The sequence below is a fragment of the Amaranthus tricolor genome, chromosome 13, assembly GCF_026212465.1.
Source record: "Amaranthus tricolor cultivar Red isolate AtriRed21 chromosome 13, ASM2621246v1, whole genome shotgun sequence".
Classification (NCBI taxonomy): Eukaryota; Viridiplantae; Streptophyta; class Magnoliopsida; order Caryophyllales; family Amaranthaceae; genus Amaranthus; species Amaranthus tricolor.
The window spans coordinates 2,762,533-2,779,117 of NC_080059.1; the positions used below are offsets into that span (position 1 = coordinate 2,762,533).

General features: G+C 35.1%; 1 protein-coding gene across 1 annotated transcript; it reads left to right on the forward strand.

Annotated features, from left to right (window-relative positions):
- Positions 1-23: 23 nt before the first annotated feature.
- Positions 24-16,574, forward strand: LOC130798596 (structural maintenance of chromosomes protein 1). The gene is made up of 18 exons (XM_057661654.1): positions 24-702; positions 3,306-3,542; positions 4,185-4,418; positions 4,505-4,743; positions 6,513-6,779; positions 6,942-7,212; positions 9,109-9,232; positions 10,072-10,182; positions 10,265-10,372; positions 10,436-10,575; positions 10,756-10,845; positions 10,924-11,129; positions 12,165-12,334; positions 12,520-12,629; positions 12,720-13,096; positions 14,373-14,624; positions 15,845-16,072; positions 16,230-16,574. The coding sequence occupies exons 1-18, from the start codon at positions 265-267 to the stop codon at positions 16,276-16,278; spliced, it is 3,651 nt and encodes a 1,216-aa protein (XP_057517637.1). The 5' UTR covers positions 24-264; the 3' UTR covers positions 16,279-16,574.
- The last annotated feature ends 11 nt before the right edge of the window (positions 16,575-16,585 follow it).

Here is a 16,585-nt window from a genome sequence, read left to right on the forward strand (position 1 = left end):
TAATTCAAACAACTCAGAGAGTAACAATTGCCAATTGGTAACTAAATTGAAACGAAAAAGCTGGATATCAGTTTCACTACATAACTTCTTTGGAGAGGAGACGGGTTCACGGAATCATGGGCTGCTATAAATTGTGATTTGTGAACATTTCCTTTTCAATTTTTTTCTCTCTCTCTACTTCCCCCGCCATTTTCCCCAATCGTCTACTTCCCCCCAAACCCCCATTTCCTCTATCTTTCCACAAATTCCCAAACCCTAGAAATCATGCCAGCACTAACATCACCTGGAAAAATCCACCGATTAGAGCTCGAGAACTTCAAATCTTATAAAGGTCATCAAATTATTGGACCTTTCTACGATTTCACTGCCATAATTGGCCCTAATGGTGCTGGAAAGTCTAATCTCATGGACGCCATAAGTTTCGTTCTCGGTGTTCGCACTGGTCATCTTCGAGGCGCTCAACTTAAAGACCTCATTTACGCCTTCACTGATAGTGAACGCGACAACAGAGGTCGCCGTGCTTATGTTATGCTCGTTTATTCACTATCTTCTGGTGGTGAAATTCATTTTACTCGTACGATTACTAGTGCTGGTGGTAGTGAGTATCGTATTGATGGTAGGGTGGTTAATTGGGATCAGTATAATGAGAAGTTGCGGGAACTTGGAATTCTTGTTAAAGCTCGGAATTTCCTTGTTTTCCAGGTTATTTTTATTGTTTCTTTTTTTTACTTGATGTTATTATTAATATCTGACAGTTGCATTTGGTTTATAACCTGTTGTTGATGAGGCTTAATGTCTAATATTGTTTTTTAGGTATTTTAGTTAGGTTTTTGATATATGTGCTTAATAATATTCTAAAAATGTGTGAAAATGAAATAGTGACTTATTGTCACTTAGATGGATTACTTCTTGACTTGTGAAATAATAGAAGTTGTTTAAATTATATGATCATACTATGTGGATGCGTTACTCAAACTCTTCATGCTTAATATTCATATGCAATAAAACCCACACAAAGATAAAATCCAAGTGTAGGAAGGATCAAATACTACCACAACAACAACAACAACAACAACAATGCCACGCCAATCCCAAAAGATTACGAACACACATTTTTTAAGAAATGGAAATAATTTTACTGAAAGTGCTTTTAAAAAGGTGATCGGATAAATCAGGAGGATACATTTTCATCTTGGACATAAATTAAGGAGTGTATCACTCCTTATTGCTTAGGGAATTTTGGAGAAATAACACGTGATATGGTAGTGAAAAATGTTAAAACATGGTGGAATGAGTAACTAAAGGTTGCAATAGAGGAAGAAAAGAATGTTATTTGATATCACGATGATGTAGGAGTGAGTAGAATATTGAAAAATACAAGGAAGTCAACCAAAATAAAGCAAGCAATACATGAGGCAAAATTATTAGTGTGCAAAAAGATATACAACAAGTTGGATGAGAGCAGGGGAGGTTCTGAGCATGTTGAACATGTTCGACCTTATAGGGCCCCTAAAAATTAGTAGCTTTAATATTAAATTATGTAGTATATTTTAAGTGTTTAAAGATTCAAAATTGTTGAAAATATATGAAATTGCACAGGGCCTTCAAAAAAATTTTCAGTTTTTGTTCCGCCCTTGGACGAGAGATGAGGAAAAATATTTTTATAGGATTCCCATAAGGAGATAAACAATTCGGAAGGATCTTAATTGAGTGAAGGGTGCGAAAGATTCTTGTCTAAGATGAAGAGATCAAGGATAGATAGAAAAAAAATACTTGGAGAAGTTGCTTAGTGGATGTCAAGAGGGCAACAGTAGACATCTGGATGAAGTTGATTCAAGAGAATGAGATTTATGAGGCGAGTAAACAAACTAGAGGTAGAAGAAGTATTGATGATGAGCTTGAAAATTATTATAATTGATATGATTGAATTGGTTACCTAATCTCTAACAAGATATCAAGAACCAAACAACATGTGAAAGATTGAAGGATAAATACAATAGTACCTTTCAACAGATACAAAAGGGATGTATAAGGATGAGTCATACTATGAAGTTATGAAATGTAGTGATATATTAGTGACTTAGTTGACCCACAAGCATTTTCAAAAATCAATTTGGTTTTATACTGAACGATTCGCCATCAAAGCTATTTTGATACGACAACATATAGAGTACCGGAAGGTAAGGATTAGGAATTGCATATAATTTGCATTGATGTGGAGAAGACTTTTTACAAAATAATGAGGAAAGTACTTTGGTTGGTTATGACAAATATAAGCCATATAAGTAACGTAAGTATATCAATATAGTTGAAAATATTTTATGGAGAAATAGTAACTAATGTTAAGACTTGTGAAGGAGCAATAAAAGATTGTCCGCTCACAATTGGTCTCCATCAATGTTTAGCTTTCAGCAATTTATGTTTGTAGTAAGGAGAAAAATTGCAATCACTAATGCGTTTGCGGAAATGTTCTCGGTGTTGTGGATAACCAGACATAGAAAGAATTTCCATGGTGCATGTTATTTAGTCATGGCATTGTACTAATAAATAAAATTAGAGATGAAATTAGTGCTATCTTAAGGTGTGGAAGTAGATGCTAAATACAAAAGAGTTTAAATTAAGTTAAAGTAAGACATAAAATAGGTGTTTCAACTTTGAAGCACCTTTTTGAAAATCTGATACAAAAATCTACTTTTAAGTGAAAGTCTTAAGTACCTTTGCTTCACTTTTTTTTTTTTTTTTTTTTTTTTTTTTTTTTTTTTTGCCAAAAACAAAAATGAGAGGATGAGATAATCTAAGATGACCTTGAGGGTAGGAATGAAAATGATACAAAGAACTTCAATTTACAAGTTTTGATGGTAGATAATCCAAAGGAATAGAGAAGGAAAATTTATATGGATGACCTCCATGACTAATTTTTGTTTCATTTAGCCGAATATAATATTTTGGGATGAAGACTTTGACACTATTATTGAAAGGAAGTATTGATTTAAGATTTTATGTATATGATTCAATGCGGGTGGTTCCAATAGAGAACTCCTACCTAGATTAGGCGAGCAACTCGTGCCATCAAAGCTAAATGAAAAATTCTACCTGGAGTTATCTGTGAAGAATGTATTTATGTTAGTTCATTCAGGCTGTTTTATCTGTGAAAAAGCCAATAGCAATCCTTAGCCTCTGGTGCGCATGTGGAGAGAAATCTTCAACTTTTTTCAGTTGGCTTAAGGGTATAAGAATATAGATGTATTTGTTTGTGATTTTTTTTTGTTTCTTACGAGTTAGCTTTTGAATTGTTGGTAATGCAGGGAGATGTAGAGTCAATTGCATCTAAGAATCCCAAAGAACTCACTGGACTTTTGGAGCAGATTTCTGGCTCCGAGGAACACAAGAAGGACTATGAGGAGTTGGAAGAGCAGAAAGCAAGGGCCGAGGAAAAATCAGCTCTTGTATATCAACGAAAGAAAACAATAGTTGGGGAGAGGAAACAGAAGAAGGAACAAAAAGAAGAAGCAGAGAGACACATTCGCTTGCAGGAAAAATTGGTATCACTTTTGTAAATAATCTTGGCCCTTATTTAATATTTTTGGGATTAATGGAAAAAATTTAGTACTCATGATATAATAGGCTCCTCTTTTTGGGGTTTTAAAATCTATAAACTAATATTTCTTTTTAGTAAGTCTAAATTTGAACATTCATATATATATATATATATATATATATATATATATATATATATATCCAAATGATATTAATTAATATAAGTATGGAAATAAGGACTTCCTTGCAAACATTTCCTATATTTTGTAGGTTCAACTTCAAGTTTGAACATTCCATATTACCTTAATTAAAATTTTTGTCATCTAGGATATGTGGTATGTAGTATTAGAATTCCTTGACCGGAAAGAGTGGATTGCATGTTTCTAGAAGCTCCATGTTTCAGGACATGTGCAGGTTTCTTTCCTGGTTTTTGGCCCGAGCTCATATCTTTTAACTCCTCACTGCCGTGAATAAACTTTATTGTTACCTGGAAATGTTTGAACCAAAAATTTTGACTTCATATATTCTGGTAGAACGGTCCGTGGAACTCAAAAGTTTGCAGACTATTTCTTCTTTGAGTATCATGGAGTTTCTTGTTGACTGAACTCATAGCAGTTGCATATTCTGATGATTTTGCTCTTATGCAGAAACAACTGAAGAAAGAACACTTCCTTTGGCAAATCTACAACATAGAAAAGGATATCAACAAAATAATTGAAGAAATTGAAGCCGAGAAGGAAAGCCGACAAGAGCTTGTTCAGGAACAGAATGGTTATGAGCATGAAAAGCGTGAAAAGGAGAAAGAGATGGCCAGATACCACAAAGAGATAAATAAACTTGAAAGAAAGATTGCAGAGAAGACTAATAAATGCGACAAGAATGTGAGTTTCCTTGGTTGCCAAAGCCGCTTTCATCCTTTATATTTATTGCTCTGATTGGAGAAGCCAACTGTTCTTCTCTTTGGCAGCAACCTGAACTCTTGAAGTTGAAGGAGCAAATGACCCGCATTAAGTCAAAATTGAAGAGTACTCAGAAAGAGTTTGACAAAAAGAGAGAAGAAAAAAAGAAGCATGCTGTGAAAGTAGAAAAGCTCAAAAAAGACTTGATGGTTGCTACTCAAAAGTTGAAAGAGGTGGAAGAAAATGGACCTGATGTTGGGGGGAAAATTCAGTTGTCCGAAAGTCAGTTGCAAGAGTACTACCGGGTGTAAGTTTTTCGTTTACCACTTTAGTCATTTTATTTGCATTGCCTCTGGTCATTTTCTGCTTGTTTTTTCTTGAATGCTTTTTTTACCAGAAGATATATCTGTTCTGTTTATACTTTATAGCTGCATGGAGGTTTTCACTTGGATTATGACGAGCACCTTGAGTAGAAAAAAAGAAAAATGCAATCAATAACTTATTGTAATTTAGGATTTTTTTGGTTTGAAAAACTATCCCTACATTTTTCTTTGGGCATTTAGTTCAGGTAACATAATTCCCAAAAATTCCAAGATGATGCACTATGAAGGTAGTCCGGAGGGGTTTGTATTTACTTGTACTTTTACAGCTTTTGCTTACTGCATAGATTGAGCAAAACAATGGATGGCTCATATTATAACGTGGGTTACATTCTAATGTTAAGGCCTAGGGGAACATACTAGGTGTTTCATTGGTACATTTGGAAATTCCAAGAGTTATGACGGAAAAGAGGACTGATTCATCTGTATAATTTGTTGTTAGCTATCTTTAGCACAATGATCTCAGTCCCTTTGCTTTCTAAAGTAGTATAGTGTTTTTTTTTTTTTTTTTTTTTTTTTTTTGGGGGGGGGGGGGGGGGGGGGGGGGACTTGTGAATACGACGTAGAGTAGGAGGTGAACAAGCAATTTTCTGCATCTTTACTTGGCAGGACAACTGTTTTGATTGCTTGGTTAACGGATATCTATTTATAGGTGCTTGACTGTTTAGATTTCATATTGAATTGACTTCTTTTGTTGTCAAATATGTGATTGTGTGTATCCAGAGTATTGTTTGACTGTTTTTGGCTATTGCTACTTGGGAAAGGTTTATGTTAAAGCAGGGGATGGGAATTGGGAAAGTAGTTAAAGAATGCTCCTTGGGTCTCTCTATGTTGTCCCATTGATTATGCCACAATGTGGTTTGATGCTATAGTGCAAAAATGCGGCACATGTCGTGATTGCGATTACAGAATGGTGATGCGGCATCAGAATTGATGCAATTATATTGAATACAATAACGCTTAAATCTTGATCAAAAGCATGAGATATCTTTTGATACGACCCAAAATACATTATTTTTTACACCTTTACATTGGGGGAAATGTCTGTATGGTTTTCTGAAAATACTTGCATAATAGTAGATTAGTAGTACAATGGGAAAATAAAGTAATTGTTGCATTAAGGATAATGATCGATTCATAGTTGATTGCTTAAGTTAATGGCCTTTATGTTATTGATTACTTCAAACTTAATTGTAAAAGAAATAAATGGAAACTAGAGAAGCTTTGACTAGGGATGCACTAACCGGAGGCTCTTTAGATATATGGGCCATGTGCAGTAGGTCTGTTTGCACATACAATTTGGTGGGTCTGCCTCTTAATTTATTTCAAAGGGGTGCTCTTTTAAATCTTCATCTGTCCCCCCTAGATTACAACCTTTAATTTTTCTTGCTTAAAGTTCGGTTGGAAGTACTTTGAGAAAGGAACAATGGTGACAGGAGTGTGTGAATGAGATAAAAATAGAGTGATTTTGTAGATGTGATGAGGAGAGAAAATGTGATCCTATTGCTAATTGAGGAATGTAACAAAATGGGTAAGACATTCTGATATGGAAATGCAGCAAAGTGAGTCATACATGTAGTTGATCATTCACTATCGTGAAATCTTTACTTCTACAAGTATGTGGAGTGGTTCTGAGTTTCTGATTGATCTTTGGCCTGTCTTGGCTTAGTTTTTTGATGTTCTGATGAATTTGCAGCAAGGAGGAAGCAGGGAGGAAAACTGTGAAATTGAAAGATGAAAAAGAAGTTCTGGATAGGCAACAGAGGGCAGATGTTGAGGTTCAAAAGAACTTGGAAGAGAATCTTCAGCAGTTGAAAAGCAGGTATGAGGAACTGAATGCACAAGAAGATGAAATGAAAGAAAGATTGAAAAAAGATCAAAAGGCTTCAAGGGAACACGAGAAAGAGATGGAACGCTTGAAGAGAGAACGTGAGGAGATGCGCAACAGAAGTCAAGATTCAAGGTATCCTATTTCTATTGTAATTTTTTAATAAGAACATATTCTGCAGCTGTATCATCCGTATTTGATCCTTTAAACTATTTGTGCTTTCAGCTGTTTCAGTTGTTGTTTACATTATAATGTTATTGAACCCGTTATATTTCCTATTTGTTGTTCTTGATGCAGGAGAAAATATGATAATTTGAAACTAAAAATAAGTGAGTTAGAGAATCAGTTGCGTGAATTGAAGGCTGACAGACATGAGAATGAGAGAGATATTAGGCTGTCCCAAACTGTTGATACCCTGAAGCGCCTTTTTTCTGGTGTTCATGGTCGAATGACGGAACTATGTCGTCCAACACAAAAGAAATATAATTTGGCTGTTACTGTTGCTATGGGGAAGTTCATGGACGCTGTTGTAGTGCAGGATGAACATACCGGAAAGGAATGCATCAAGGTATACGTTTGCACGTCTTTCTCTTTGATTAATTGTACAATAATAGGATGGACATGTTGAATGCTCTTTTTGTGGATAAAGAAAGCTTCATTGTTAATCACAAACTCGGTATCTTAATCTGAGCTCACTTGTTTAGCTCAAAAAGTGGTTCTCCATCCATTGTATGTATGCTAGTTACAGTATTCAAAATCTATATTACATTGATACGGGTATTAATCTTGAATTTCAGTACATTTGAGTGTCTTACCAAATTGCTTAGGCTCAAAATCTTTAATTGGGATAGGCACTACCAAAATTTAGACGTGAGTGTGGGGACATGATGGTCATGATATATTTTAGTATTTAAACTCTGAATTTTGTGTGCACATTTCTAGTTGACTTGTTTATTGATGTTTGTCAAAGACTCAAAACTATTTTCTTAGCTCATTTGTGATTTCTGAGATACATTGCATAGCTTCTCTACGACTCTACCCCTCTTTTAATTATCTTCTCTAGTTACAGCTCAGGGAATTGAGCTCTCTAGTTGAAAGTTGATGTGTGAGAGCCTCATCTTTGATAAACACCCTTTTCCAAATTCCTGGGACCTGTTAAGGGATTACCTTTCCTGCCAAAAGTTGGATCTTCCGTTCCATTGAATTAAATCCATTCTACGTTTTTTACGCCTAGAGACCGCTTAGAAACCCGTATGAATACACTGTTTGTAAGAACCGATGTTATCAAGAAAGGGGTACAATATGAAACATGAACGTATAATGCTACCTATAAGGTATTCGGAACTACGGATTTTAAGGGATATAAAATATATATATAAATAGTTACTACTTCATCTGAAACTCGAACTTAATGTTACCTTTAAGCGTCAGATATGGGACAAAGTTCTTGGAACCTAATGGGAATGCCGGATGGTGGATTCCTGGTTTTTATGGTAAAAGCATTATTTGAAGCTCAAAAGCGTAAAAATATGTGGTACATTTTCACTGGAGAGCAAGCTATATGTCATAGGACTGAAATGTGTTGATGTAGGCGTAGCGAAGTTTTTTGACATTTGTGTCATTGAACAAGGTGGTTATCTTTCCAATATCTAGGTGTGTAAAGTTTGACTTGTTACTTGAGATGCCCAAGTAAGATGGACCTACACGAGCTGGGTGTATGGTTTTATATGTGCTGGGAGTGAGGCCTTTTAAGTAGTTGTGTAGTGTAGTGCATGAACGAGGATATCTTTGTTGATTCAGAGAAGTGAGAAATGCATTTCAGACAATCAACCCCTCTAAATTTTGCTTTATTCTCTACACTTTGCAGTTTTGTTTTTTTAACATTGTAATTGAGTACCCTCAGAGTGTTTTTGATGATATCCTTATTGAGTAATTCATCCTTCTTTGTTGTCTTATACAAGTATAATATATTATATACACACACACGCACACACAACAACGACAACAATAACAACAACAACAACATTCCATTATCCTAATGCCATTATGTAGCTCCCACCTAGGAAGAGGTTTGGAGGGGTCGGATGTATGCAACCTTACTCTTTTTAGTCATAATACTAGCAAAGAGATTGTTTCCGATTGTCACTTGGTAGCAACAATCATATGCAACTTTATATAAATAAGAAATGGACATGATTTTATATATATATATATATATGTGTGTGTGTGTGTGTGAGATGTTCAATAGGGACTAGGGAGTGTCAAATTTAGTCCTATCCTATGTTTCTGAAGGGTTAAGCGGTGCACTAGATTTCTAATCTGCGAATTCTTCTGTTTCCCTTCTCCTTCTTAGTACTTTTGTTCTCTTTCCTAGTGTGTAGTTTGATTGTTGGATTTGACTGCAATGTTGGAGTTTATAATAACTTCATTGATGTCTAATGTGCTCGCTGTTTGATTGTGATAGTATTTGAAAGAGCAAAGGCTTCCTCCCCAGACTTTTATACCTCTTCAATCAGTCCGTGTGAAGCCGATTACTGAGAGGCTGCGAACATTAGGTGGTACCGCAAAGTTGGTCTATGATGTGATACAATATCCTTTCTATATTTACAAACTTAAATTGTGTGTGGTGAATTTATTGTACTTATAATGGCGCTATTAAACTGTTTCTAATGATTTCTTATTGATATTGTGAAATTTCATTTAATGGTGAAGGAGGCTAGCTTGCTTATAATTTTTGAGTGTGTGTCCGTACATGCAAGAATTAATATACACCAACATTCATTTTTTTGTTGGAGTGATAATAAGTTTGTGCTATGCACATTTTTTAGATGTTAGGTTAATGCTCCTTGAAAGTAATATCAGTTGTATACTCTTTGGTTTCTGTTAAACCGCTTACATTGTTTTACAGACTTGTCTCTGAATCTTTACTTTTGCCTGATTGAGCTCTGTTACAATAAATGTGTTATTTTAAGCTCAGTCTTCCATCTTCCCATGTCACTGAAACAGTAAGTCCTATGCAATGGGTTGCTTTTAATAAGGCCACTGACTTTGGCTTTTGTGCTAGGTCATTGGGATACCCTTCAGTGATCTTGATGTGATTTCTAAATTATCATGTTTTACAAGGTTGCTTTATTTTTTTTTGATTGTTTTGTGTGAATTCCAATGGAGCCAATGATTTTAGTTTTGTATTGTAATGAACCAAAGGAAATCGGTACACTAAATAATGCACAATTATTATGTTATTGTGTGAATTCAAATACTTTTGGTCTAGGAATAAATGTCTGCTTAGACCTTATTCACCTTGAAGGTGTCATGTGAATGTTGTGGATTTTTATTAAGTTAATGCTGCCAAGTCCACATCAGGCTGTTATATACATTCGTTCACGGGGATTTGCATGAAATTGAGTTTGTAACCTTGACTATGACAAGTTTGATCCAGCCTTGGAGAAGGCGGTTCTATTTTCTGTAGGGAATACATTAGTTTGTGACAATCTTGACGAAGCCAAGCGTCTGAGCTGGACTGGGGAAAGGTTTAAAGGTATACTTTCCTATGTTTTGCTATTATTTCTATATGTGATATGTTGGACCTCTGTTGGTTTTAATCCTTCGTACTTTCTTAGTTGTAACTACGGATGGAATTCTCCTTACCAAAGCTGGTACCATGACTGGAGGCACAACTGGTGGAATGGAGGCAAGGTCGAACAAATGGGACGATAAGAAAATTGAAGGTTTGTGTTATGCTCATTTCAATCTGAACTTCTACAACTATTAATATTTATTTCTTACTTTAGGGCTGAAGAAAAGAAAAGAAGAATATGAATCTGAGCTGGAGGCTACTGAATCTCCCCGGGAGATGCATTTGAAAGAGACAGAGATCTCTGTAAAAATTAGTGGCTTGGAAAAGAAGATGAAGTATGCTGAAATTGAAGAGGTAATTAAATTAGTGAACCCATTGTGTGGTATCCTCGTTATAACTTTTCTTTTGGGTTTTGAATAATAATCTCTGTTTCACAAGTCTCTGAGCATTAGAATTCAATTTGAAATTTATATCTTTATTGTGTCTTTTAGCCAATTATTGTTTCAGTCATGTTGATCCTTCTTTTGTTTCCAGAAAAGTATCCGGGACAAGCTTAAGAAATTGAAGAATGAGAAGGAGAACATTAAAGAAGAGATTCGTAGGATTGAGCCTGATCTTGCAAATGTATGCAAATCTAATTGTATAGTTTTTGCACTGGGTGAGACTCATGCTAATTTTCACGTATTGTGTGTTCTGTTGCAGTTGAATGCTAATATCAACAAGAGGGATGGAGAAATCAAGAAATTGGAGACCAGGATTAATGAAATTGTGGACCTCATCTACAAAGATTTCAGTAAAGCGGTCGGTGTAGACATTCGGGAATATGAGGAAACACAACTCACAGCTGATGCCAAGACATTTGAGAAAAAAGTTGCACTGCGTAACCAAATATCAAAGCTGAAGTACCAGTACGTTTCATTTCTCCTATTTAAGTAGTAGATGTCCGTTTTATATGCTGTCCGGCTGTTATTTTATCTAAACAAGTCCAACTATGCAAATAATCGTTGAATTGATGTTGTAATCCTGTCAAATCCAATCTGAATCATAAACCAACCTTAAATGTATCAGAAACTAGATAACCTGATTTAGGCCTCTTGATTAACTCAAAAACCACTATTGGATGAGATTTTCATGATAAATTAATTCAAAATACATCTGAATATCTTATCTCACTTAATATGATTTGATGAGAAATGACTGAAGTCATCGAACTGAACTCAGGTTAAAGGATCTTTTTGCTATTTCTAGATACATTAAGCATTAAAGTCTGAAATCTATCTTTAGAAATTTTCAAGAACGACTAGAGATTAATTGACCTTTGCAGTGAAAAATGTGAATGGAACCATCCAATCAAAAAGGTATGTGTAATGTCAATGCTGTTCAGAATTTGTGTTGGAATTTCATATGTGCTAGCTCTGGTTGGTTGATGCTTTGTTGTTTTACTGATCCTTGTTGTCAGTAACTTGCTCCAAAATGATGACAGATTGGAAGCGCTTTCATTTTGTTTAAGTTTTTCGGGTAACTTAAAGTCTACAGGCTGATGATTGATGAGAATGTGCATTGCTGTTTGAGGATAATACTATGATTCACTGACATTGAAAAGCCTTATTGTTAAAGCCCTTCCCACTTCATTTGCAAATATGCTATAAGCTGCTTCTCTGATAAAATATCTGGAAAGGAATATATGAAATTTTGATATTGAAGTTGAAATTTGATACTTTTTGAATGACATCTTGAAAATATGAAGATGCGATCATTGTCATGGCTCATCAGTACTATTGCAGCATTTTGTGAAAACCTAGTTGGATTTTGGAGTTTGGACTTTCATTGTCATTGTTCATTAGTACTATTGCAGCATTTGGCTAAAACTTAGTTGTAGTTTGGACTTTCCCTGTAGATTTTGGATTGATGTTTTTGTATATGCTATCTTCTTGAATACCCAGGATGGAGTATGAACAGAACCAAGATTTGGATTCACAAATTGCTCAGATTCAATCCTCTCTCCGCGCCTTAGAAGATGATCTCAAAAATTGTCAGGAGAAGGAGGTTGAAGCCAAGTTAGAAATGGAGAGCATTACTGCTGAGATTAATCAAATGAAGGATGAACTACAAGGTGTCCTTTGCTTTCTTCCTGCACTAAGCCCATCAATTAAATGAATCAAAATTTGTATTTGAACACTGAAAATTCTTTGTGCTTAACCTTCCCTGTCTACTTAAAAGTTTGTACTGTCTCACCGTGACACTGTGTTCAAAACTCGAACATTCATAATGAATAGTGAAGATCTTTTTTTCTGTTAGAGTGGAAATCGAAGCTCGAAGTATGTGAACGTGGCAAACAGGAGATAGTGAAGAAGATCTCCGCTGGTATGGCAAATTTAGATAAATTGAACCGCCAAATCAACGTGAAGGTTAGTTATGACTATCTTAAAAGCTATTGCTTATATTCATGAACATTAATGAATTTTTTGATAACTCTGGAAATGTCTTCATTTTACCAGAAAACACAAATTGATAATCTCTTATCAAGGAAGCAGGATATATTAGAGAAGTGTGAATTTGAGCAAATAAGCCTCCCTATAGCTTCAAGCCCAATGGAAACTGATTCCAGCCAAGGCCCCATTTTCGATTTCAGTGAGCTGGACCGAACACTGCAAAAGGATATGAGGCCATCTGAAAGGGAAAAGCTGGAGGTTGATTTCAAATATAAGATGGATGCACTCATATCAGATATTGAAAAAACAGCCCCTAATCTCAAAGCTCTAGATCAGTATGAGGCTCTAAAACAAAAGGAAGATCTCGTAAGTAAAGAGTTTGATGCTGCCAGCAAAGAGGAGAAAGAAATAGCTGACAGATTCAATGCAGTTAGGGACATGAGGTACCTAATACCTTTTATACATTTCTTTTGACTCAAGGATGACTGTCTGGTATATGGGTTTCAACTGTGTGAGCTTATTAAGCATCACACATTCACACCTGTTTTTAGATTTTCTAGTATAAGGGTGAATTAAGTATTGGGTCCTTGTTAACGAGTAATCTATCTTTTTTTAGATTTTGGTGGCATAAAGGGGAATCAGAATTTGGTCCTTGTTAACGAGTAATGTGCAATAAAGTATCTTAACAAACTAACAAAAGAAGTATCTTAAGAAACCAACCAACTCATAATAAATTTGCTTATAATTTGTGTTTATTTTTTGTAACTCTTAACAAACCAACTTATAAATATATTGATTCTCATAGTTAAAGCATTATGAAGTTTCGTCAACCACCCAATTACTTACAAAACCATTTCGATGGCCATTTCTACAGCTTGTTTTCAGAAAGCATATATAAATATCAATATCTAATTACATGATAAAAGTTTGTAAAGTTTATAGGAATGTAATTTAATCAAAATATACTTTGCAGTAGATATAAGTTATTTTTTTTATACAAAAAACCATATTAGAAAGAACTAATAAGCTACTCTAATTGCATTTTAAATTAGTATATTTCTAATAGGAGAAAGAAATTTTGAGCTAATCCAAGGAAAATAAGAACTTTGAGAAAAGGTAATCAATTTTATGAATGTGAAAGGGTCAAATCATGTAACCATCAAGCTAAATTCTCTTAGAATACTTTCTTGCACATAACTATTTTAACTAGTTTTTACTTCCTCCATTTTCATTTGTTCTTCCCCCATCCACTTTTTTTGTGGATCCCAATGCAAATTTAAATGTCAAATAATTTTAATTGTGAGTTTTTAAAAATTCTAAAAAGTTGATGTTTAGAAAGTATATATTGAGACGAGTCTTTTAAGATCCCATATGAATATGTTTTTTCAAATAGATCTATGAGAAATCATAGTCAAAGTTTGATACTAAAATTTTTGTAAATTCTATTTGAGAAAAACATATGAAAACAGAGGGAGTTTAAGAGAAATAGACCACAATTGCCAATGCATTCGGCCCTCCACTTTGGTGCCTGGGCTTGTGCCCGACTCACAAACACAGACCTGTTGAGCATGTCATCTCTCCATTATATTTGGGGTCTTTCCACCATTGAGCACTTGTTAGTGGTGCTTTTACATGTTTGCACCATATCTGTATTTGATGATAGCTTGAAATGTGTCTCAGAACAATATGATCTGATTACCGTAAATTTCATTTATACAGATACAGAAAGTTTATGGATGCTTTCAATCATATCTCCAATAATATTGACAAGATATACAAACAACTAACTCGGAGCCAGACACACCCACTTGGCGGTACAGCATATCTGAATCTAGAAAATGAGGATGACCCATTCTTACATGGCATCAAGTACACAGCTATGCCTCCAACAAAACGATTTCGTGATATGGAACAACTCTCCGGTGGTGAAAAGACTGTTGCTGCTTTGGCATTGCTCTTTTCTATACACAGGTGTGATGCATGATGCACTGGGCTACTGCATAAATACATACAACATTGCTTCTCCTTTATTCTTTTAATCTTAGTGGTTTTATGACATGAATGGTAATATTTGGTTGGTGTGGGATGTGGGAAGATGCTTAGATTTAAGATATTACTTGTAAACTCCTGAGGCCTGCAGAGTGCATTAATGACTCCTGTGGATGGAGTTTGATTTTTGAGGGTTGACAGAAGTCATGTAACAGTACTGCAAATGCAATGCTCCCAACCAGTGAAACAAATTCGCTAGTTAATTCGCCTTTTGTATTCGGCAATCGCTCAAAATGGTTCAAATAGCCTAAAACATACCATAATTCGCTTTTCTCAATTCGCGATTTGCAAGGCAATTAGCGAATCATGTGACACTGCTCCCAACCTTTATCATTACCTTGGTAATATTTTGTTTGCAGTAGTAGATATGGAGGTCATTTTTAGCTGTCAATTTTTTTTGAGTCATCCCTAATTTTCTATTTTAGAGCTTAGAATGGACAGATTGACCAAAGGTGACTTAATTAGCAAGAGTAAAGAATGATACGAAGAACTGGGATTTGCAGGAGCGTATACAACAACACAAATATTCCATTACCCAACACCATTAAGTGGCTTCTACTTAGGGTGGGGTTTGGGGGGATCGGGTGTACGCAACCTTATGCTTGTTGGTGATAAAACTAATGAAGAAATTATTTCCAATTGACTCTTGGTAGCAAACACCATTTTGTTTCATTGGAATTAAATTTTTTTAGTTGTTGATTAATATTAGATAGAACCAAGTAAGGTATAATCTTTGTTAGTAAGAATTTCCCATGTTTGTTTGTTTTGATTCATGTAGTCAACCCTATATGTTGTGATTAAAGCTTTTGCATTGTTATCTAGCGCTACTTATCTATTTTCTTGGGGGGTTGTCTGGTTTGACATTTCATTTTGAATTCAACATCTTACATTTTGGGATGTTCCTTACTCATATTAACATCTTTTGTATGCTTTTTTCTTGTCTTGGGAACTCACCTTGATTTACCTTACTTTTTCTGTCTATTTTCTTGCTACCCTTTATTCCCCGTGGAAAAGTAGTTATTGAAAGAAATTAGCATTTTGGAATTTAAGTGTTATTTAATAGTTGATAACTAAGCTTTTCCAATTTGCTTCACATTCTAATTTAATGTACTTATTTTTACTATCACCATGTATTTTTGCAGCTTTAAGCCATCACCGTTCTTCATTTTGGATGAAGTTGATGCTGCTTTAGATAATTTAAATGTTGCCAAGGTAGCTGGGTTCATCCGATCAAAATCTTGTGGAGGTGCTCGACTAAATCAGGATGACGATGGAGGTTGTGGTTTCCAAAGTATTGTGATATCACTCAAGGATAGTTTCTATGACAAGGCTGAAGCTTTGGTGGGAGTTTACAGGGATTCTGATCAAAGGTGAGTTTCTTTACCATCTCACTAGTGTCTTTTTACCCGCGTTATGTTGTTTAGTGATTGTCCGCGTTTTCTTATTACATTACATAATGTTTGTGTTCTATGAGCATCGGCTTTTCTACTTTTCTTGATATTGTGTAATACCTATGCGGTTTTGCAGTTGTTCTAGCACGATGACATTCGACTTGACAAAATATCGAGAATCTTGAGAATTCAAGGGGCTCTGCACATAGCTTTCATGGTAACTGGTCACTGTTAGTCTTTGCTGAAGGATGGGTGTAAATAACATTATCATTCAGCCCTCTAGCGTGTGTCTGTTTATCGTAGGTGTTTTAACCGCCTGGTCTTCGTGCCAACCAAAATCCTGTATGTAGTGCACGTACTAAGCTACTAACAATTGCTCTTTCATCTATTTCACTTTTCGGATTTCGGGAGGTTGAAGCTTTCATACAAGTATGTACTATGTAGAGCTGTAAAGTAATGGAATGGATCATTTATTATGGAATTCAGATCTGC